The sequence below is a fragment of the Rhineura floridana genome, chromosome 1 (assembly GCF_030035675.1).
Source record: "Rhineura floridana isolate rRhiFlo1 chromosome 1, rRhiFlo1.hap2, whole genome shotgun sequence".
Taxonomy (NCBI): Eukaryota; Metazoa; Chordata; class Lepidosauria; order Squamata; family Rhineuridae; genus Rhineura; species Rhineura floridana.
Window position 1 is genome coordinate 283,511,539 of NC_084480.1, and position 21,856 is coordinate 283,533,394.

At 42.2% G+C, this 21,856-nt stretch overlaps 2 protein-coding genes across 4 annotated transcripts in view; one reads left to right on the plus strand and one right to left on the minus strand.

Moving 5' to 3' along the window:
- The window catches only part of RAD54B (RAD54 homolog B), a 51,339-nt gene extending 48,803 nt beyond the window's left edge, over positions 1–2,536 (minus strand). The window contains exons 1-2 of one of the 3 annotated variants that reach the window (XM_061603114.1): positions 2,223–2,536; positions 407–555 (exon numbers count right to left, since the gene is read on the minus strand). In XM_061603114.1, the coding sequence (XP_061459098.1) occupies positions 407–544 (138 nt within the window). In that variant the 5' untranslated portion in view covers positions 545–555; positions 2,223–2,536. Of the gene's footprint in view, positions 1–406; positions 556–2,174 lie in introns of all 3 variants that reach the window. The other 2 variants (XM_061603105.1, XM_061603123.1) reach the window with 2 other exon arrangements.
- LOC133377470 (RING finger protein 151-like) lies at positions 2,370–21,375 on the plus strand. The gene is made up of 6 exons (XM_061611630.1): positions 2,370–2,845; positions 13,487–13,711; positions 14,215–14,348; positions 14,949–15,111; positions 19,035–19,155; positions 20,923–21,375. Exons 2-6 carry the CDS (start codon positions 13,506–13,508, stop codon positions 21,373–21,375), a joined length of 1,077 nt encoding a protein of 358 aa, XP_061467614.1. The 5' UTR covers positions 2,370–2,845; positions 13,487–13,505.
- The last annotated feature ends 481 nt before the right edge of the window (positions 21,376–21,856 follow it).

Below are 21,856 nucleotides of genomic sequence, written 5' to 3' on the forward strand. Positions count from 1 at the left end.
GTTGTGGAGTCAGTTTTCACAACATTTGTCTAGTTTTGCTTTCGGGACTGTTCTACTTATGGACAGAGCAAAATGCAAAATGGCAGGTAAACGTGTCTGGGCTGGACAGCTTCAGGCTGCAGGTGACAGCATGCATGAATGAATGCTCCTCCAACAAAAAATTGCTGCACACAGGAAGTTTAATATCAGGGTGAAAGTGGCCCAAGCACTCTGCGCTCCTTGATATATTGTTTTCTATCCAGAAAGAACTTTTGTGTGTAGAGCATTTGATCCTGTAACCCTCTGCTATGGTCCAGCTCAAAAACAGATATAACAACTCAGTGTTATACCTGGCATTACTTCTTCAAGCACAATTGTTATTTAATAATAATGTTACACTTGTTTTGTTCTCCCCTTTGAATATTACCTCAGTTATTTTAATTTCTGGATACAAGCGTTCAGATACTTCTTTCAGAGATAGTGTATGAGTCTTTTCTGGAGGTATAAATCTTGGCTTTTTGGCTGAATTTCCAATCAGTTGACTAGGAGCTGCTGATCGTCTCATGTTCAGTTCTGCTGGTGTGAAAAACAGAAACAAAGAAGTCTGTAGCAGAAGTCAACCCTATAGGCAGAAATTCTTTGGTACATCCCACAATACATCCTCCATGTAGTTACACCACACCTCAGACCTCTGAGAAAATATCTGAGGAAACAGGTAGTATGATTCCTTTTATTCCTCCACCAGGTTCACCTGTGATATTAGGCAGGTCGGTAGACAGCAACAACTGTGACTGGAGCTTTCTCAGTTTCCTTTGGAACTTTGAAAGAGGCTTGCCGGGTGGCTACATTTTTGGTGCCAGGTAAAGACCTTCTAGGTGAAGACTGTTTATGTTCTCAAATGGAAATGGACTGCCTTCAAGTCAATCCCGACTTATGGCAGCCCTATGAATAGGGATTTCATGGTAAGCGGTATTCAGAGGTGGTTTACCGTTGCCTCCCTCTGAGGCTAGTCCTCCCCAGCTGGCTAGGGCCTGCTCAGCTTGCCACAGCTGCACAAGCCAGCCCCTTCCTTGTCCGCAACTGCCAGCTGGGGGGCAACTGGGCTCCTTGGGACTATGCAGTTTGCCCACAGCTGCACAGGTGGCAGGGCATGTAACCCTTGAGCCACTCAAGGGGGTGTGGGGGTGATCTTTAGCTGACCCTTGATACCCAGGAGACACAAGCGGGGATTTGAACTCACAGACTCTGGACTCCCAACCAGGCTCTCCTCCCCACGTAGGTATATATAATTTAAGTTTAAAGGTTTTTGTTCTGTCTTACAAAGCCACCTAAACAATCAGGCTATCCAAAGGAGCACCTTCTTCTGAATTAATGATCAGTCCAGTCATTCAGATAATTGGATAAGGCCTGCCTGCCTGTGCCACAACCTAGAGATTCATTGCATGGCAACTTTTCAGTTGTGGTGCCCTCTCTGTGGAATCATCTCCCCTCTGAACTAAGGCAAACACCAACACTGATGCTGTTGCAGTGCTTGCTAAACTATAACACCTCCATTTATTTTCTCAAGCTCTACTAGCCATTAGTACCGGCTGGCTGTATTTATCAATTTTATAATAATAATAATAATAATAATAATAATTAATAATAATAATAACTTAATTTACGTGTCGCCTATCTGGCCAATGGCCACTCTAGGCGACGTACATCTCTGTTACAATAAAATACATCATAATAATACAATACAACAATAAAACTATAAAACTATAAACAATGATAGTTCAGAGTAATAGGCAATTTGTCATAGATATTAACCCTCCCCGGAAGTCCCAAAGGCCTGTCTGAAAAGCCAGGTCTTCAAGGCCTGGCGGAATACATTCAGGGAAGGGGCATGCCGAAGATCATACGGGAGGGAGTTCCAGAGAGTGGGGGCCGCCACTGAGAATGCAAAAGCAAAATACATTTTTAAGGTCCTGTAATAAAGTATTTCTCAGCATGAGCAGCACATCTGTTTCCACTGGGGGGCGGGTGAACTTGTTAAAACCGATGGATAGACCAAATGTCTTTTAACTCCCCTTTCAAACGTCGTTGTGGAAATGCATACAGTATTTGAAAAACGGACGCACTCTAAGGCAAATATAGCTAGCCTAACTATAGAATTCCTCATAACTTAAGCCTCAGGGGCAAGAACGCCTTGCCTCTTTTGCTCCTGTCCCTTCTCAATCTTAACGCGACACAGCACTTACAATGAAATTTTTAACCGTCCCGCCAGACAGGAACTACCTCTCCTTCATCCAATCACCCGCTAAACGGCGCATGCGCACCTGGCCGCTAAAGCCCACTCATAACTTTTTACGCCCTCCTGCGGTCTCCACTCGCCCTACGGCGCATGCCCAACATTCTATACGCGGCGTTTGCCTCCCCATCAGCACTCTAACGCAGGACTGCAAGCAATTCGAAGGAAACCTCTACTGCGCATGCCCTGCGAGTGATTTTGCCTCGTTCGACACGGCCGATTGCCTGGTACCCTACACTTTACGACTCAGAACCGTCAAGCATATTGTCGCAAAATATCTTCCTCCCTTTTCCAACGTCTGATTTCGTAGAAGTGAGAGCGCTGCTTAGAAACCAAGCGGAAGAGAGGGTTAACCAATTCGTGAGGCCAAGGAATCGGGCTGATAAGTGCCTGCGAATCGTAGAGATAAAAAAATGAGAGAACTCATCCTAACACAAATAAGGAACTTTAGACTTCTCTTTTTTCTCTTTCTACAAGGCATAAACTTGAGAACTGCCCATAGAAAACAATGGCGAGATCTAAACTGTTAGCATAGCTAAGATTGGGCAACAACGAGTCCGCCCAAAACAAAAGGTAGTAGCAAAAAACATTAAAGGGTCAGGTTTTTATTTTGCTAATATTTTCAATTGTCTCGCAAATTCCAGCGCCGACAATCCCTTATGTTCATATTACAAGTGTGTTTAGAGGGTGGGAGGTGCTTGGGAAGAGTGTCTTAGGCCGACCCTGCAGTGGACCCCACTTTTAATATTGCAGGTTAAAGGTGAAGCTGAGCCTTGGTTTGGATTGGATTTACAGGTAATGCTTCCACCCTGCAAAAAAAAAAAAAACACACCCTTAGACCAAAACTGGGGGATCTGTGGCTGTCCAGATATTTTTGCACTGCTGCTCCCATCAGCCCAGCCAGTATGGCCAATCGTTGGGGATAAGAACGTAAGAAGAGCCTGCTGGATCAGGCCAGTGGCCCATCTAGTCCAGCATCCTGTTCTCACAGTGGCCAACCAGGTGCCTGGGGGAAGCCCGCAAGCAGGACCCGAGTGCAAGAACACACTCCCCTCCTGAGGCTTCCGGCAACTGGTTTTCAGAAGCATGCTGCCTCTGACTAGGGTGGCAGAGCACAGCCATCATGGCTAGTAGCCATTGATAGCCCTGTCCTCCATGAATTTGTCTAATCTTCTTTTAAAGCCATCCAAGCTGGTGGCCATTACTGCGTCTTGTGGGAGCAAATTCCATAGTTTAACTATGCGCTGTGTAAAGAAGTACTTCCTTTTGTCTGTCCTGAATCTTCCAACATTCAGCTTCTTTGAATGTCCACGAGTTCTAGTATTATGAGAGAGGGAGAAGAACTTTTCTCTATCCACTTTCTCAATGCCATGCATAATTTTATACACTTCTATCATGTCTCCTCTGACCCGCTTTTTCTCTAAACTAAAAAGCCCCAAATACTGCAACCTTTCCTCGTAAGGGAGTCGCTCCATCCCCTTGATCATTCTGGTTGCCCTCTTCTGAACCTTTTCCAACTCTAGAATATCCTTTTTGAGATGAGGCGACCAGAACTGTACACAGTATTCCAAATGCGGCCGCACCATAGATTTATACAATGGCATTATGATATCGGCTGTTTTATTTTCAATACCTTTCCTAATTATTGCTAGCATGGAATTTGCCTTTTTCACAGCTGCCGCACACTGGGTCGACATTTTCATCGTGCTGTCCACTACAACCCCGAGGTCTCTCTCCTGGTCGGTCACCGCCAGTTCAGACCCCATGAGCGTATATGTGAAATTCAGATTTTTTGCTCCAATATGCATAATTTTACACTTGTTTATATTGAATTGCATTTGCCATTTTTCCGCCCATTCACTCAGTTTGGAGAGGTCTTTTTGGAGCTCTTCGCAATCCCTTTTTGTTTTAACAACCCTGAACAATTTAGTGTCGTCAGCAAACTTGGCCACTTCACTGCTCACTCCTAATTCTAGGTCATTAATGAACAAGTTGAAAAGTACAGGTCCCAATACCGATCCTTGAGGGACTCCACTTTCTACAGCCCTCCATTGGGAGAACTGTCCGTTTATTCCTACTCTCTGCTTTCTGCTTCTTAACCAATTCCTTATCCACAAGAGGACCTCTCCTCTTATTCCATGACTGCTAAGCTTCCTCAGAAGCCTTTGGTGAGGTACCTTGTCAAACGCTTTTTGAAAGTCTAAGTACACTATGTCCACTGGATCACCTCTATCTATATGCTTGTTGACACTCTCAAAGAATTCTAATAGGTTACTGAGACAGGACTTTCCCTTGCAGAAGCCATGCTGGCTCTGCTTCAGCAAGGCTTGTTCTTCTATGTGCTTAGTTAATCTAGCTTTAATAATACTTTCTACCAGTTTTCCAGGGACAGAAGTTAAGCTAACTGGCCTGTAATTTCCGGGATCCCCTCTGGATCCCTTTTTGAAGATTGGCGTTACATTTGCCACTTTCCAGTCCTCAGGCACGGAGGAGGACCCGAGGGACAAGTTACATATTTTAGTTAGCAGATCAGCAATTTCACCTTTGAGTTCTTTGAGAACTCTCGGGTGGATGCCATCCGGGCCCGGTGATTTGTCAGTTTTTATATTGTCCATTAAGCTTAGAACTTCCTCTCTCGTTACCACTATAGAGCACCTGTCTTGCATACAGAAGGTCCCAGGTTCCATCCCCAGCATCTCCAGGTTGGGCTGGAAGAGGCTGCCTATCTGAAATCCTGGATAGCGGCTGCCAAGTCATTATAGACAATACTGAGCAAGATGGAGCAATGGTCTGGCCCAGTATATGACAGCCAGCTTGCTATCTGAGGTAGGGCCCTAGCTCATTGGCAGAGCATCTGCTTGGCACGCAGAAGGTTCCAGGTTCAATCCCTTGCTCCTCCAGGTGGCTCCCTGGAGAGCTGCAATGTAGTAGACAGTACTGAGCAAGCTGGACTCAGGGTCGGGTCTGACTGCGTATAAAGCAAGTTTCCTGTGTACTTAACATCTGGAGGATCTCAGGTTACCCATCCCTGCCTTAGACTAGAAGAGCGCAGCTTGGGGCTGATGGGTATTGTAGTCCAAAACAACTGGAGGGCACCTGTTTGGGAAAGGCTGTGCTGTAGCAAAGTTCATTATACCGAAATTCCTGCCTCAGACAATAAACGTCCTCCGCCACCCCCGGCCCAAGTTGCACTCTGAAGCTTTGTGCTCCATTGACTTGCGGGCAGACAGATCAAGTGAAAAATCAAAGACAGATCTTATTTCTTGCGGGGGAAAGGTGCTATTATTATATTTAAAGAAACAGGGGCTGCTTTATTTTGCATTGGGATGTGAGGAGAACGACACACTGCTGCCCAGTCACAAACGTTCTGGATATCTCCATTGTTTTTATGGATAGCTGTACATTATCGCCAGTCCATTTTTTAAAAAAAAGCATCATGAAGAACCCGGAATGTTGAACAGCCTGTGTAGGTAAACCTGTTCTAAGTCTACACCAGAGAAAATGGCCAACTGAGCGGCCGCGTGCATAGAAGTAGGCGGAGCCAGCTAGGCAGCCAGCTCCTTTTTCTGACTGTGGGATGAGGGAATATGCAGTCACTCAGCGGTGGCTGGCTGGACTGACTGCTGTAGCGGAAGCGCTCTTTAAGGACGGGGGTGAGGCGAAGAGTAGCTTCTGGGTTTTGACTTGGAGGAGCAGAGGTGCTTGCTAAGGCGGCAAGGTGTGGAAGAGGACAGGCTTCCTGCACTTTTTATGGTGGTACAGAAGAGGGGACTGCAAGCTGCGCCTGCTGAAATTCCCTCTGTACGCTTGTTAAAGGCCTAGGACAGCCTTTCCCAACCAGTGTGCCTCCAGATGTTGTTGGACCACAACTCCCATCAGCCTCAGCCAGCATAGCGAATGGTCAGGAAAAATGGGAGTTGTGGTCCAACAACATCTGGAGGCACACTGGTTGGGAAAGGCTGGTCTAGGAGCTCTGTCGTCTTTTGTACCTGCCCCTCCTAACTCTTGCATTGGAGTGGTTGGGTGGGAAGGCTGGCAGTTTAAGAACGGGAGTATATGCGACAGATGTCTCTTCTTGTTCTTTTGCTAATAGTTTTGTTGACTATGCTTTTTTAAGTAGCAAAAAAAAAAGTTAAAACTCATTTTCAAAGATGCGCATTTAGGAGTAGCTGGTTTTTATTTTCAAAAAAGGGTCCTGTGGCATCTTAAAGGCTAACAAATTGTGGTATAAACTTTCATGAACAGCACCCAACTTTGTCAAACTCATGGGGTTGTAGTCAACTAAGCTACTCAAAAATGAACGAACTTAAGCTGTCTGCTTTTGATGTAAAGCTGACATTTATTATAGCATGAGGTCTTACATCAGAGGCAAAGAACTCATGGCTCTCCAGTTGTTGAACTACAACTCGCATCACCCCTGACGATTGGCCATGCTGAATGGAGCTGTTGGGTGTAGGAGTCCCAACAACATCAGGGGGGCCACAAATCCCCACATCTGCTCTAAATGGTCACTGAGCTTATTGTTGCAGATTGTGCTTTTTGCATTTCCTAGCCATTTAGTCCCACTGTTAATAACTGCCTTCCTCCTCTATATACCCATGTATTTTTGGCTCTATGCCATGTATACAAATACTTTGTGCAGCTGTTAAAGTGGAATCTAGTCTACAAAAGTGTTTGCTCCAATTGATCTGTTAGTCTCTAAGAGTCTAAGGTACTACATAAGGTACTACAAGAAGCTATTTATTTATTTATTTATTATTTAATTTGTATCCCACCCTTCTTCCCAGCAGGAGCCCAGGGTGGCAAACAAAGCGCTAAAAACACTTTAAAACATCATAAAAACAGATCTTAAAATACATTAAAACAAAACAGTGTTAAAAACATTTTAAAAAAAAAAAACTTTTTAAAAGGGTTAAAAACATTATTTAAAAACATATTAAGCAATTCTAACACAGACGCAGATGGAGATAGGTCTCAACCTAAAAGTCTTGTTGAAAGAGGAAAGTCTTCAAAAGGCGCTGAAAAGATAGAGATGGCACCTGCCTAATATTCATAGGGAATTCCACAGGGTAGGTGCTGCCACACTAAAGGTCTGTTTCCTATATTGTGCAGAATGAACCTTCTGATAAGATGGTATCTACAGGAGGCCCTCACCTGCAGGGCGCAGTGATCGACTGGGTATATAAAGGGTAAGACGGTCTTTCAGGTATCCTGGTCCTGAGCTGTATAGGGCTTTGTACACCAAAACTAGAACCTTGAACTTCGCCCGGTAACAAATGGGCAGCCAGTGCAATTCTTTCAGCAGCAGGGTGACATGTTGGCAATATGCTGCCCCAGTGAGCAGTCTCGCTGCTGCATTTTGCACTAGCTGCAGCTTCCAGACCAACCTCAAGGGCAGCCCCACATAGAGTGCATTACAGTAATCCAGCCTGGAGGTTACCAGTGCGTGGACAAGAGTGGTCAGGCTATCCCAGTCCAGAAATGGCCACAGCTGTCTCACCAGCCGAAGCTGGTAAAATGCACTCCTAGCCACTGAGCTGGCAGATTATAGGTATGGGAGGAGGGAAATGTGGACTGAAATTTGCATAGAAATATCACAAGCTCTATCTCTTGTGTTTTGGCCCTAATGTTTTAAAAATTTCTCTCTATGTATACCCAGAATTTGTGTCTAGTAAAAAGAGGCTAGTGATGCAACCCCCAAGGGGCCCAACAGAGTCCAGTAGTCACCTCTCCACCATTATATGGAGCTCACAGAGCATTTATTCCATCCATAGTAAGTAAAAACAAATCAGTGGACACAATCCATCCAAAACTGAACACTTTAGCTTGTTACTTTTAGTGGAAAAGTTAAGCATGTGCTTAAATCCAAGCTACTGAAACAAATGAATGTTTCACATGACTGGATCATTTCCAGTATGAGCAGAGTTTGTCCAGAATTATGTCTCTGGACAAACTTCAGTCATTTTTGCCTTTTTGTTTCAAAATGTATGGAGGCAGCAAAGGATGTCTGCAAGTATGCAAAAAGTAAGTTGCATAATGTTCCGTCATGTCTGCCCTGAAAAAGAAAGCTACGTTCCATTTATATTACAGTATAATAAGAGGCTACGGTATGTATTTATGGGTGCCTGGAACCTATATTTGATAATTAAAATAAAAAATCAATATGGACCTTGTTTATGAAATAAATCCCTGCTGTCCTGCTCATTTGCCCCATAAACACCATAGGTTGCAGGGTGGTGCACATAATCTTCTAGGCTACAAAGTGGCACCCCTCATACAGAGGATCATTTAGCACCTACTCACCTAGGCACAGTCACCATTTATTTATTTATTATTTATTTATTACATTTATGCCCCACCTTTCTTTCATGATAGAAACCCAAGGCTGCTTACATATGGTTCCCAGACGGTCTCCCATCCAGGCACTGATTGATTGAGTAGAAAGCAGCAAGTATTTGGGCAGTTGCTCTGGATTGATAAAGGTCATATTCCAAAATATTTGCAAGTTTTCATAGCTCGAAGAAAGAATTGTCAGCTAGCTCAGCACTGTAGGTATGAAAAATATGCTCTTCGTTTTCAAAGGGCCATTAGGAAAAAGACAACTACACAAATGTGCACAGTATTGATTTATTTTATTAAGCTTTCCTGCAAGTTTCCAGCTGACATCCTTTTGTTAAAGGCATTAATTACTGGGAGTAGAAACACACTCACTGTTCTTCCAGTTCCAGTGCATCTCAACCACTCTCTTCTGAAAACGGGCACACTGCGCTAGTCAAACCCCACCCCTTTTTACTGTAAAACCTGGTCGGATCAGCATGTGTGCATTTTTTTAAAAAATCAGCTTCCAAGAAATTTCACAACTGATCAGCAGATCAACCTGTTCCCTCTCCAGGTTTGGCTAATGGAAACACTTTGCTGTAGGTGACTAGAATGTTCACAGCTGGATGTAGGGACAGAACAGGATTAAAACCAATGGTGGTGTTTGGGTGGAAAGTTCCTAATTTTGCTATTATTCCACCTAGCCAGGCAAATATGAAGGGAGAAATGTACTGATCTGTCCTCAGTTATAAAATTAGATTGCTTCACTTCTGCTGATTTCATTTATATCCTATGGTGAGAATTTTTGGTGTTGCAATTAAGAAAATGTATATTCTAGCAGCTCGAGCCTGTACTTTGCAACATGCTTCTATTTCTATTGAGCCTATGAAGTAGGACTCCTCAGTCTATCAGCTTGGAGTCAATATTTTTCTTTTGGAGGGGAATGCTACATAATTGGGTTTGTATCAAAGCATACCATTGCCATATAATTGGGGGTGGGGTGGTTTTGTTCTTTCCTTTTTCTTTTTAAAGAAAATTATTCCTCATTTTTCATTAGCATGCTGATTGTCAGTATCATACAGAAAAGTAAATTATTGCCATTAGCAAGGAATCAGTAATGCTGTTTTGAACAGGGATTCATTGTTACACCCTTTTTCAAATAACTAGAGAGAAGGGTGAGGTTTTTGATTCATTTTAAAAATAATAAAATGCAGTGGCTGAAAATAAGAAATTGAAATGCTGGATGATGTACAATATTTTTCTTTACATCTACTGACTCCTGTCATGTTGTTGTTGTTGTTGTTATGTGCCTTCAAGTCGATTACGACTTATGGCGACCCTATGAATCAGTGACCTCCAAGAGCATCTGTCATGAACCACCCTGTTCAGATCTTGTAAGTTCAGGTTTGTGGCTTCCTTTATGGAATCAATCCATCTCTTGTTTGGCCTTCCTGTTTTTCTACTTCCTGCTGTTTTTCCCAGCATTATTGTCTTTTGTAGTGAATCATGTCTTCTCATGTGTCCAAAGTATGATAACCTCAGTTTCATCATTTTAGCTTCTAGGGACAGTTCTGGTTTTATTTGTTCTACCACCCAATTATTTGTCTTTTTTGAAGTTCATGGTATGCGCAAAGTTCTCCTCCAGCACCACATTTCAAAAGAGTTGATTTTTCTCTTATCTGCTTTTTTCACTGTCCAACTTTCACATCCATACATAGAGATCGGGAATACCATGGTCTGAATTATCCTGACTTTGGTGTTCAGTGATACATCATTGCATTTGAGGACCTTCTCTAGTTCTCTCACAGCTGCCCTCCCCAGTCCTAGCCTTCTTCTGTTTTCTTGACTATTGTCTCCATTTTGGTTAATGACTGTGCCGAGGTATTGATAATCCTTGACAAGTTCAATGTCCTCATTGTCAACTTTAAAGTTACATAAATCTTCTCTTGTCATTACTTTAGTCTTTTTGACGTTCAGCTGTAGTCCTGCTTTTGTGCTTTCCTCTTTAACTTTCATCAGCATTAGTTTCAAATCATTACTGGTTTTTGCTAAGAGTATGGAATCATCTGCATATCTTAAATTATTGATATTTCTCCCTCCAATTTTCACACCTCCTTCATCTTGGTCCAATCCCACTTTCCGTATATGTTCTGCGTACAGATTAAACAAATAGGGTGATAAAATACACCCCTGTCTCACATCCTTTCTGATGGGGAACCAATCGGTTTCTCCATATTCTGTCCTTGCAGTAGCCTCTTGTCCAGAGTATAGGTTGTGCATCAGGACAATCAGATGCTGTGGCACCCCCATTTCTTTTTAAAGCATCCCATAGTCATTTAGGTGGAGCTAAATGATTTATTTTGAAATCATTGTTTCTGGAAGTTAGTAGTGCTGAACTATCATGTTTTTGTAGAGAGTTTATTTTTTAAAAAACCTAAATGCAGCTACTGACCTGGTTCACACATTACACAGAGCCAAACTATGGCTTAGCACAAGAGAGCAAATGTGCAGGTTCCTGGAGCAAAGATTGTAGCCACTATGCTCTTCCACCACTACCCTGATCCCGTTGTTGCCAGGCTACCTGGAGTTAAGCCATAGTTTGGTTTAGCGTTGTATCTGAACCTAGGCTTGTGGTTTGTCTCACTCCAGACAAATCACAAGCTTCTGCCACTATACTGGGAAGGCTTCCCTCTGTGGACTTCTCTTTCCAGCTATGGAGAGGAAGATATACAGCATCCTATCACTCCTCAGGGTGGGAGCATAGAATTGCTCCTGTCATGTCTTAAAATATTTACAAATATTCTATTTTTTTTAAAAAAAATCTAAGTAAAGCTTTGTTTAAATATAATATTTAAATCATGCTAAGTGAATGCTGTGAGGGTTTTCCTAATCAGATATTTCAGTTCAGCTACTTTTTGATACTAGGAAAACTTTTCAGATATCTATACAGCATTTCAAATTAATGTGACATGCTTATTTTTTTTACAGTGCACTCTTATACATGACTACTCAGGAGTAAATCCTGTTGAGTTCAATGGGGCTTACTCTCAGGTAAATAAGTATAGGATTGCAGCCTTTAATTTTGTTTATTAAATGCAAGCCAAATAAACATACCCCATGTCCAGGAGATAGGTCAGTTGCCTGTGACTGCACTCCCTCTAATGGAGCAAGTCCAAGTCTGAGGGTATTCCCTGATCCATCTCTGTTACTAGAGGCCCAAGTGCCATCTGTGGCTAGGAATACTTTCTCCCAGCTACAATAGCCTGACCATGCTAGTCCATGCATTGGTAACCTCAAGACCTGGTTACTGTAATGCGCTTTATGTGGGGGCTACTTTTATATTGGCTGCCAATTTGCTACTGGACCAAGTTCAAGGTTCTTGTGCTAATTCACAAAGCCCTGAACAACTTGGGCCCAATGTAGTTTAAGGGCCACCTCATTCCTTACGCTCTACCTTCAACAGTGAGATCCTCCGATGGGACACTTCTTGTTGCTCCCCATACTCCTAAGGTTCAGACCTCCTTTGCTAGGGCCCAAGTGTGGCAGGCCCTGCCCTGTGGAACTTCCTGCCAGGAGAGGTTCAACAGGAATCATTCACCATCTTTTACATATCTCCTTGAAACTGTGTTATTCAGACAGGCCTTTGCAATGTAAATTTCTTGTTACCACCAGTATTACTGTTTTTATTGACCTTATTTTGTATGCTGTATACTACTTTGCTGTATTATTCATGAAAGTGTGGTCTATACGTACTTTAAATAAGCAAATCAGGTCTCCACTGATTTAGGTCATCAGATAATTAAAAAAATCACATCCTTGTCTACATTGTATCTTTTTTGGTGCTCCGCATTAGGAATTACTGTTTTATGTAGTCCTGTAAAAGGTAGTGCTTTTTTAAAATGCCTAACTAACTGCCAGTGGGTTGCACACAGGCATTATTACTTGGGCAACTCAACAAATAAACTTATTTCTTTGTGTTCACAGAGACAGGAACATATAAAGCAAACAGAGTGAAATAATTAAGACTGCTTTTGTGCAAAGCCATTTTTATAACCTGGAAATCTTTATAGGGAGCATGAAAATGTAAGAATTTACTTACTATATGTTCTAACACCTTGTGCTTTTAAAATTACAATTAGTATTATCTGGCAAAAACAATTAGAACATTGCATATAACAACAAAAATTTAAAATAACCCTCTATACACACACACCCAAATTAACCATTGGTGTTACAGAGCGAATACATTCTGTTCAACAGTTGTACATGCTTTACCTTCTTATATACACTTTGTAAGCTCAGAATTCATTCCATACACATTACACATATTGCTTAGACCAGAGGATCTCTCTAGAATAACACGTGAGAAAGAAGTGGGTGTCTCAGTTTCTTCGATCAGATGCTCTAGCTGCATTACATGCTTAATGGAGAAAAAAGTATTAAACCTCTAATGAGTTTCTGTATGAAGAATCAAAAGACTGAAAATAAGACCATATCACTTTTTTTCAGGGTATGTGTCACAGTGCAAAAAAGCTTTAAATTAATACCCACCTGTGGCTTTCCCAAAAAGGGGACTTTCACAGGTTGAGATGCAATGTTAACAAAATAGTGCAACTTTGTGCTTATCTTTTTATGGCTTCATACACTGGAAAAAAGATAGCAAATCAGAATTGCATCCAGACGTTGAAGGTCCCTAGTGACTGCTGTCCATAAACAGCCTCTGGGCTACCTGGGAGCTGCATAAAACTTACAAGCCCATTCAATCCCTCTGCATTATATCTTTTCAGATCTTTCAGCACTGGGGAGATTATGTGCTGCCTTGACTTTCAAAAGTAATGAGAGAAGTGGCTGTAGTTCTCAATCTGTTACTAATTCTGTATATCATTTCTGTATTAGGCTAAAGGTCTTTGAGGAAATGGGATACGATATTGAGCGCTTTGTTGGTTATGTAAATGAAGGACTGTTGTGCTGTATCTGCCGAGATGTGCTGGAAGATCCTCTGCAGGCGCCTTGCGAACATGCTTTCTGCACTTCCTGTATACATGGATGGCTTGTTCATCACACTAACTGCCCAGAGGATCGCCAACCACTTGATCTGTCTGCCCTTCAACCGCTTTACAGGTGCATAATTATTTGTGAAGACCAATTTACCACAGTTGCGAGGCCTAATCCAATGTTAGTAGTTTGAGCAACTCTACAAATGTAATGTGAGGGATGGAGATCAACATTTATTCCCACACGTCATGTCATACTGTAAATGAATGAAAAAGTGAAATTGACAAGGATGGCTCACAAGCCTAGAGTTGGTCAATTTCCCTCTGAAGAGAAAATGTTCCTACAGGGCAGGTGTGACTATATGGTGGTGTTGTGAGCTTGTTATCTGATAGGTTTTGCCTTTGACCCTGGAACTTCTTACTGCTCAGAGAAGTGGGAATGTGCAACAGTATGATTTATCTGCTCTGTGCTCATTACAGTATTAATAGTGAGCTTTCATTCTCCTGACTATTGTTGCCTCAGTTGTTCTGAGCTGAATACTTCCTTTGTGGAACAAAGATGTTATATCCTACAAAAGTAAACCATTTTGCAGAAATTCAAGAATAAAAAGAATTAACTTCTGTACCTAGATATATGAAGAACGATCTTAATAGACTCCAGCTTCGCTGCAGGGAGCGCGGCTGTGAAATGGTGTGTTCACTGGAATCCATTGACCGACACGAACGCGAGTGTGAATACAGGCGGATTCCCTGTTCAAACAGTGGTAGGTAGAATGCAGAGATAGTTACCTCGTAAGAATGGTAATGTTGGATCTCCATTTTTACCTGAATTCAATCCTAGTTTTAGACTAAAGGGGATTCCCAGAATTGGTGGCTGTTGTTGAGTGGCCCTTATACCAGTTGTTAAGAGACCACAGGAGGGGGAGCATGTTGTTGCGCTCAGGTCCTGCTTGCAGCCTTCCCATAGGCATGTGGTTGGCCACTGTGTGAACAGGATTCTGGACTAGATGGGCCACTGGCCTGATCCAGCAGGTATCTTCTTATGTTCTGAGTTTCTTTTTCTATCTGAAGACCCCTTCCTTTGCAGTTGTGTTCCTATTCTACCAGTTGCCAGCATTAGCTGAAGCAAAGTATAGATTAAGTGACATCTATGGTCTCTTCTCTGTATTATCAACTCTGCCTTTGGGAATCCTTGCACCTACCCACACTGGGAAACACTATTGCTTTTATGAGCAGATTATAGTTCATCGTGAGCCCTTGCTCACTAAGACCTGACATTTTCAAGAAGTTGTTGTTGAAAATGAAATAATTATCTCTCTGGTATTGAAGATAAAATTGCTTACTGTGTTTCCTCGATAGTCCAGGATGCCCAGATCAGGTTGTACAGCATAACTTAGACAGCCATTTGGCAGTGTGCGAGTATAGGAGCCGTGAGTGCCCCAATGGTTGTGGGTATGCCATTCTCAGTGCTGATGATGCACAGCATAACTGCGTGGCGGAGCTCAGAACGGAACTAGAACTGCTCAGGTAAATCTGTTCTCTCCTGTTCCTTGGCTGCTTATGGTTTGAAGCCTAAAGCATGAACCGATTCTTGATTATTGCAAGTACAACTTTTTGCCTGTCTCTCTAAACTGTGAATCAACTGGCATGCAAAATACTGCTGCAATTTCCTAAATGCTTATGAAAGCAATTTGGTAGCTTGGTGAGTTGCTGTTGCCACCACTTCCTTGTACTCTTTCCCCAGTTACATTGGTATTCTAAAAGCTTTGTCCTAATTGAATGAAGTAATAGGTTTATTGACATCTTTTTTGTGTAACATAAGCTTACGGGTTGCTATGCTAATAAGTTGAAACTTACCTTAGTCTATAAATTAAATGCTTGTTTTCCAGTACAAGTTTATGGGAAATGCCCGTGTGAGTAAAGTATTTCTCAGGCACTGTTAAATTGAGCTGCTTACCTTGGGCTAGCAGAGGATGCAGGTATTATGTAAAACAGATGGAAAATAAAAATCAGATCAGATGTCATCTGTGACTTATAGAATCAGCAATGAGAAATTGGTAATTAGTGGCCCTGTTCACACATAATGGCAAGTCAAGGTATAAAACAAACCATCACTTACTGCAAATAAACAATGCGCTGGTGCACACTGTTCAGTAGCAGCTGCTCCTCTGCTCCCTGTGGCACACCAAGAGGAAACAAACTAGAGCACTGGCCTAAGTGTGCATGTGAATCACTGCACGTGATTGGTTTCACTCCTAACCACCAATGATAAGCCAAAAACAAAACTTGGCTTACCACTCATGACTTGTTTGGAGTGAACAAACCACACATGCTGGTCCACATGTATGCTAAGTCAGTGCAGCATAGGGAGGAGGAGGAAGGTGTGTTTGATCAGTATGCACCAGCCCACAGTTTATTCATAAGGCTTACGGTTGCAAACTATGCATGATGTTAAAACACATCACTTGCATGATATTTTTTAATACTATAAAAAACAGCCACCAAGAGGTCTTATCGGGATCACAGAATGCTGGCAGAGGAATTTAACCCTTTTCTTCCATATTATTATTATTTATTAAACTTATATACCGCCCCATAGCCGAAGCTCTCTGGGCGGTGCACAAGACCAACATCAAAATACAATAAACACATATTAACAATTTAAAACACATTAAAAGATTTAAAATTTTTAAGAGATAAAACAATTCCAACACATGCTAAAACATATTAAAATGCCTGGGTGAAGAGGAAAGTTTTAACCTGGCGCTGGAAAGATAAAAGTGTTGGCGCCAGGCGTATCTCCTCAGGGAGATTGTTCCATAAGTCAGGGGCCACCACTGAAAAGGCCCTTTTTCTTGTTGCCACCCTCCGAGCTTCCCTATGAGTAGGCACTCGGAGGAGGGTCTTCGATATTGAGCGTAGTGTACGGGTAGGTTCATATCGGGGGAGGCGTTCCATCAGGTATTGTGGTCCTGTGCTGTGTAAGGCTTTGTAGGTTAGAACCAGCACTTTGAACCGGGCCCGGAAACTTATAGGCAGCCAATGCAAGCGGACCAGAATCGGTGTGATATGTTTGGACCATCTGGTCCCCGTTAAGAGTCTGGCCGCTGCATTCCGTACGAGCTGCAGTTTCTGAACAGTCTTCAAAGGCAGTCCCACGTAGAGCGCATTGCAGTAATCTAGTTTAGAGGTTACCAGGGCATGAACTACTGAAGCGAGGTTCTCTCTGTTCAGATAGGGGCGTAGCTGGGCCATCAGCTGAAGATAGTAAAAAGCATTCCATAAACATCCCCAACAAAAAATTTGCTGTCCCTCAGCTACTGTTCGCCCCGGGAGGAAAGTTCCCATTGGTGCCAATGGAAGTCTTTGTCCTGGGGCCAGTAGGTAGGTGGTGATTTTTGTGGAAACTTTGGTGTGGGAGGAAAGGATTAAACTTCCCAGTACCCAGTGTTCCTGATCCTAATCAGGTGGCCTAGCAGCTGCTATTTACAATACAAGATCCACAATGTCAAGAAAACCTGAGTTCAAAATGGCTTTGCCGCAAGGAATTGTGGGGTTTCATTTTGTAGCATGGGATCTCAACTGGTTAACATTTGGCCTCTGCATTAGAGCCATGAGTTGGCAGTTTTATTTCCCAGCTGAGGATAATCAGGGAGGACCAAGCTGACACCGGCTTATCAGTAGAGGCCTGGCTCCATCAAGGTCGTAAACGTCTGGGAAGCTTCAAGGAGGACGCGCCATTTGATCAGTGATTGATGGGAGCTTACCTCATGAAGAAGCTCCTGACTGGATAATTGGTTCTGGCCTGTTGCTAGGGATTTTGCCATAAGTATGGACAAGGAATTTTAGTTTTTGTTCCTCTGGGTTCATCATGCCTAGTGATGTGCCTGGGAGGTTCTACTTGCCACCTACTATCCTGACCATTTCTCTCTCTGAGGAGAGTGCTGTGTAAGTATCAGATTAGGTCAGATAGCTTTCTTGTTTTTCTGTTGTGACTGAACTCTCTGTATTTTACCTTGCCCTTTTTGGGTGTGGATATTAAGGAGTCATTTTGCTGCTGTTAACTGTGCACCTGTATTTTCTTTAATAAAGCTACTTCTATTTACCAGTGTGTGTTCATTCTGGGAGAAGGTTATCTTTGAATCTGGTACCTTGGGCCACCGACCACAGACTACAGTGTATTTTTGGATATTTGCCTAAGGCTGCAGAGCAAGGAGTGCCGGTTTGGCTCTTTTCTCTTGGAATCCCTGGCAAGGTTGTTCTGGGCTCTGGGTTTCCCCTGACTCAGAGTGGCTAACCAGTTAAGGGGTGGTGGCAGTCTACCTATCCTGCAGGGTGTTGTTAATTACTTCACCCATCAGGGGGAGATAGTTGCCAGGATCAATTGCCCTCGGTGGGGAATTGGCTCCTGGAATGGTGCAGAGTGCCAAGGCATTGGCACCAGGGTATCACACACACAACTGCAAGTGACATTTTTAATGTCACACACAGTATGGCCCTGAAGCAACAACATAAAGGAAGGGCAATATGCAGGAGCCATTGCAGAGGGGAGAATTAACAGCCTGCACCTTAGCCCATTTCTGAAACTGCACTTTTCTGGAATTGGCCATGTTTTCATGCATACGTGGAGCTTTCTCCCCACTAGTACAGATTTCCAAAATGTCATATTTTATTTGCACAGTATGTGCAAATGCATGGAATATACACAGCTCTCTCCCTTTAAAAATATTTTTGTCCCTCTTTCGTGGTCTTTCCTGCAGCCTTGCTATTCTTCCTACCCTTTTCTGCTGGTTTGTCTTCTCTAGTTCCTCTTGTCACTCAGACGGTACTCGCTTTCCTGGTAAGTGCAGTGGGAAACAAATACTCGCTACCTCACAATAAGATGTTGGACACTCACGAGACTATAAAATCAGGCCTGGGTTCTAGTGCTAACTAAAACAAAATTACTGGATTACCTATTGTCTAACGCAGTGGTCTCTGTTACCAGTACTGTGGTTGTTTCCATGGTCTTTTGATCCTGATTGCCTTATTGTTTATTTTTTCATTATATATTCATCTTGGAAAGAATTGCTGAACTGCTCCAAAACTACCACCAAATTATTTATCTTTTAAAATTCCTTAAAATGGAATGTAGTTGTATGTGAAAAGCCCAACAAACAATTGCAAAATAAGGAATATAATTTGTTTTTCATTCTGGGAAGAGTCACATCTATTTTGCAACTTAAACACTGCCAATATTGGAAATAAGACTGCTTCTTAAAGATTGTACAATGTGGAGAATTGTGACAAGGCGATAAAGCAGTTTTATATAGCTGGTCATTGTTCTGCCACAATATAGAAACATTTGAAGTACTGACAAAAAACCTAACTAGAAAAGTTAAGTTTTTTGTGTATTCAAATTGAAGGTAGAATTGCTAGACCAATAAAGAAAAAAACTTTTTTTTCTTTAGGTCAGAGATGATCTACCGCATGGAAGAGGCAAAACATGAGATGGAATCTCGCTTAGATTCTCAAAGAAGACATATGGTACAAAAAGAGAGTCTTTTGCAAAATGAGATTGAAGAGCTGAAGGTAACCAATTGTATTTTAATTTGCTGCTGGGTCATTTTGCTCCCTTAAAATGGTGGCATTAATGAATTGGTGTTCCTGACTGCTTCATTTCATGCTGAAGTCTCCATTTTCAATTTCCAGAGGAATAACTGTATTGATCAAGCTCCTAATGAAATGGACATCAGTCCACAAAAAATATTGCATAATAAATATTAGTATCCATTTTGAAATACCTATAGCAGCCTTCCACAATCTTGTGCCCTCCAGGAATTAGGACTATAGTTCCCATCATTCCTCATCATTGGCTAAGCTAGCTGGGGCTGATGGGAGTTGGAGCCCAACATTCATCTGGAGAGCATCAGATTGGGGAAGGCTAACCTATAGCATCTATTTTAGAACCAATGGCTTCAGCAGTACATATTCTACCTACAATTCTGGCAAGCAAGGAAGATTGTTATTGGTGACTGGTGAATTCCCTCCAGTCCCATCAACATTAGATTTATTTGGAGAATGACCATTAGATGTCCAAAATAAAGACTGATTTTTAAATCCAAATTGGCCTAAAAGAGCTTTCCATACCACACATTTCCCAACCACTAAAAGCTTTTTTCCTACACTTACTGGGATAACAGGATGGGTACCATAACTGTAGTAGACCTCAACATGCCAATATGCAGCAGCATCCAGGATTGCTGAGAACCCTGGGTACTACATTTTTCATACTTGGAAGCATCTGGAATCTGGCCTGTGACATACAAGGATAACACAGCCCCTTTCCCTTGCCTTTGTAAGTGAGCAGAAACAGATCTGTTTTGCAACAGCCTGGATGCCAGAAGGGGCAGATCCATGAAATTTAGGTTCTGAAAATGCCTGCCCTCTCCTCAAATTTAGATTCCATGCAATGGCTAATTGTTACTTGATGCAGTTAGATAAGCTCAGTATGGAACTTGTTTGTGCCTTATGAAGCCTGTGGGCAACCTCCAACTACTGGAAAGACAGTGTGGTCAGACTGGCCGTGTTTGCAGGTCAACACGGCAAAAGGGAGGAAATTATAAACAGGTTTTTAAGCACATAATTGCTGTCTTTCCAGTGAAGATGAATTAGGTGCATTGGAAGTGGCAAAAATTGGGAGCAAGGATAACTGGCTCTTTTTAAAAACTAATTAAAGACACCAACTACAAACTTGATAATGACATCATATTCTATCTCATTGAAATATTGAGCTTCAGAGTCCAAAAGGTAGTAAACGGGTGCTATTTAGGGTAAGGTTTGTGTGGCAATGGCAAGAGTACAAAATAATTCCTCAATGGAGATGTGTACATTTTGTTTCAATAGTGAGACTTCCCTGCCAAAGTGGTCAGGCACCAAGCTAGGCTGGCCTAGCTCACCTGTACCATTTAGATATCCTTGCAGCACCTATTTTTTACCACAAAACACCAGCCTCATTGAAAATGTGTCTGGGAATTCTGAATAAGCAGATGTATATGAAAGAGGCTTTGTCTGGTCTAGCAGCGAATGGGGAACATTGATAAAGGACAACCTAAGCCAACTCTGCCTTGGAGGTCATTAGGTGATCGTACAGTCACTACCCTTCACAACTTTACCTATCCTGTCAGCTTTTTTGTGAGGATAGCATGTAGGAGGGGACCCCTCTATATCCCACCCAGAGGTCTTTGGAGAAGTGGGAAGAAACAAATGTAACAGATAGAAATTGTGAACATCTTGAATTCTTTGTACTCTTGTTAGCGCAATACCAGTACAACACTTGAAAAACTCATTGCTTTTCAGAGTCAGATGTCCAGGATGATGTCTGACATACATACCCTTGTGGCCGCAGAAAGGCAGCATTGGCAAGAGCTGGAGCAGGCACAGCTTGAGAAACAGGAATTGCTAGAGCTAGTGAAGGGCCTCCAGAAAGACTGTCGACTCTCCAGGGATGGAAGCAAGAAAGCAACAAACATCCGACCTCTGACACAACTGGAGAGTATGAAACGAAAACCAAGGGAGGTGACTGTCACATCAGCTAAAGGAAGCTCTCCAACTCCTGCTTCCTGTAAAGAGCTGGAAGAACTGGAACTCTCCCCATCCTCCCCCCACATGGGCATTGCTAGAGGACAAAGAATAAATGAAAAGCAACTTCCCCTAACTAATATGTACATAAATGAGAGGAAATCTGCCAGTGCTGGCTTTTGTGCAAACCCTTCATTCCCATGGAACCACACACAGGAACCTCTCTTTTAAGAGGTTGTGAACACCTATGGCTGAAAGACAGTATCCTTAGCTTTTAAACCAAGTGAGGAATCAATGTTAAATTCCTAATGTGTGTGGTTAAAAAAAGTCTCACTCTTCTTACAAAGAACTGTTTTGGTACTTCCTTTCTTGTCCAAACATTTAAGAAAACTTTCCATTGTATACAAATATGGATTATTTTCCCCATTCATGACATAATATAGCTGAGCAAAAACTAATACAGTGCCTTGCAAAAGTAATCAGACCTCTAACCAATGCTCTCATATTACTGAATTACAAATGGTACATTGTAATTTTGTTCTGTATGATATTTTATTTTGAAACACTGAAACTCAAAATCAATTATTGTAAGGGGACATTGGTTTTATGTTGGGAAATGTTTGTGAGAAAAATAAAAAACTGAAACACGTTGCTTGCGCAAGTGTTCAACCCGTGCCGTCGAAGCTTCCAGTTTACACAGATGAAAGAAATT